The sequence below is a fragment of the Sorex fumeus genome, unplaced genomic scaffold (assembly GCF_029834395.1).
Source record: "Sorex fumeus unplaced genomic scaffold, SorFum_2.1 ptg000019l, whole genome shotgun sequence".
Classification (NCBI taxonomy): domain Eukaryota; kingdom Metazoa; phylum Chordata; class Mammalia; order Eulipotyphla; family Soricidae; genus Sorex; species Sorex fumeus.
The window spans coordinates 39,905,073-39,906,961 of NW_026606076.1; the positions used below are offsets into that span (position 1 = coordinate 39,905,073).

At 43.8% G+C, this 1,889-nt stretch overlaps 1 protein-coding gene across 1 annotated transcript; it reads right to left on the reverse strand.

Annotated features, from left to right (window-relative positions):
• Positions 1 to 598: 598 nt before the first annotated feature.
• Positions 599 to 1,594, reverse strand: LOC130022286 (vomeronasal type-1 receptor 4-like). The gene has a single exon (XM_056113033.1). The coding sequence runs from the start codon at positions 1,592 to 1,594 to the stop codon at positions 599 to 601; it is 996 nt and encodes a 331-aa protein (XP_055969008.1).
• Positions 1,595 to 1,889: the final 295 nt, after the last annotated feature.

The window sequence follows — 1,889 nt, forward strand, 5'->3', positions numbered from 1 at the left end:
TCAGTGCTGTGTGTAATCATTGCCTCTCTACTATGAGCAGTTGGGCTTGCTATGGGTCTACGTATTTGGAGAGATACACAGTGGGTTAGAACACTTGCCCTGCACATGTGCGACCCAGCTTTGGTCTCTTTATTAACTGAGGAATGTGCCACATTACATAAATCAGTTCAATATTCTCAGGGATGAATACTTAAAATTATTATATAAATGAAATAAAGGGGACCATAGAGCGATCGTAATAGAGGGTAATGTGCTTGTCTGGCATGCAGCCAACCTGGCTGGAAGGCACAGTCAGATGTGAACCTTCTATAGGGGAGTCATTCCATGATGTTCTTGATTGCATCTCGCTGTTCATTGATCTAGTATGTACAGTCAGCTGTGGAGGTGGAGACATGTCCATTTAAGAGGTTATTTTCTTTCATTTTACATCTCTCAGTCTCAGCTTTCCACTTTCCTTTTCCATCCTGGTCATACCTGGTGACGCTCAGGGCGCACTCCTGGCTCTGTGCTCAGAAATCCCTCCTAGCAAGCTGCAGATCCTGTGCAAGGCAAGTGCCTTACACAAGTGCTCCAGCCTGTCTCTCCAGCCCCACATCACTTAACGTTTCCTGTCCTGAGCACTTTGTGTCAGAGATGGTGTGAGAGTATTCAAGTCTCTGAAGGCAGTGGTTTGTGGAGAAGATTTCCTCCTTTTTAAGAAGGTGCAGTTCAGAAAGGGGCCTCTGTGGTTTCTTATCAGCAAGAAAGGACAGATCACTGAATAGCAGGAAGAGAGAAAAACAGTGATGTTTCCTAACACTTGTACCTCACGTTTGTATACTATATAAATGGTAAGGCAGCAGTTGAACCCGTAAAAAAAGCCAAAACAGCTCACTTGGACCAAGATGGTGTGGGTGGCCTTGATCTCTGGAGAGGATGGTGGGCAGAGACTGTGCCTAAGGATGTGCTGGACATTCTTGCGATGGTTGAACAGGAACTTTACCATGTGCACGCTGGTCCAGATCATGAGGGACATACACAGGAAGTCTCTTAAAATCATTCCTCCAAGAATTCCAGACACCACCAGAGTCCCTGTGTCATGTGCCATACAGTATTTTTGGTTATAAACTAGTCCCACTCCAGTAGTGTTGAATGGGGCTTTCATGGAAATGATGACCTGGCTACAGATGAGCATGTTGAGTATCCAGAAGAAGAGGAAGGCAGAAGAAATGCACGTGTGGATGTTTGATTTGAGCCACGCCCACTGATCATGGTTGTTGGTGATCACGATGGCTTGGAACACACTGAGGAAAGATGTGGTACAGAGGGAAAGACCCCGGCCCACTCTGGACAAGAACAAAACGGCCTTACAACCAGTGTCGTTCAGAAAATTTCTGATTCCAAAGAAAAATATTAATTCCGGAATCCCGGCAAATAAAACTGTCATCAGGTTGGCTAAAGTTAAGTGGGTAAATATCCAATCTATTGGCTTTGCTCTTTGCAGAAAGATGTTCACGTATATCGAGAGCAATAGCGAATTTCCAGTAAAACCAAATATGAATTGGAAGAAAAATAATACTCCCAAAATCATATCTTGTAGAACTATTGTGTCCATCGCTTCGTGGTACATTGAATAAAGACCTGCATAAAGTACAAATAACAGATTTGTTGTCACGTGAACCCGAGAGAAATGTCACGACATGCTGGTGTGAATGTGACTTACACTTGACGTCAATGGACTCTGCAAATGCACTGTCATTTTTTCAGAAAATGAAGAATTAGTTCATAGAGATTTTTTTGAGGGTTCTCGATATCACCAAGCAGGATTTATTGATACCATATTTTTGGTTTTTGATTTTGGGGTCACGCCCAGCGATGCTCAGGGCTTACTCCTGGCTCTGCCCTCAGGA

Bases quoted from the DNA above. Each gene is read 5' to 3' on its own strand.
- LOC130022286 (XM_056113033.1), bottom strand. From the start codon at position 1,594: ATGGACACAATAGTTCTACAAGATATGATTTTGGGAGTATTATTTTTC.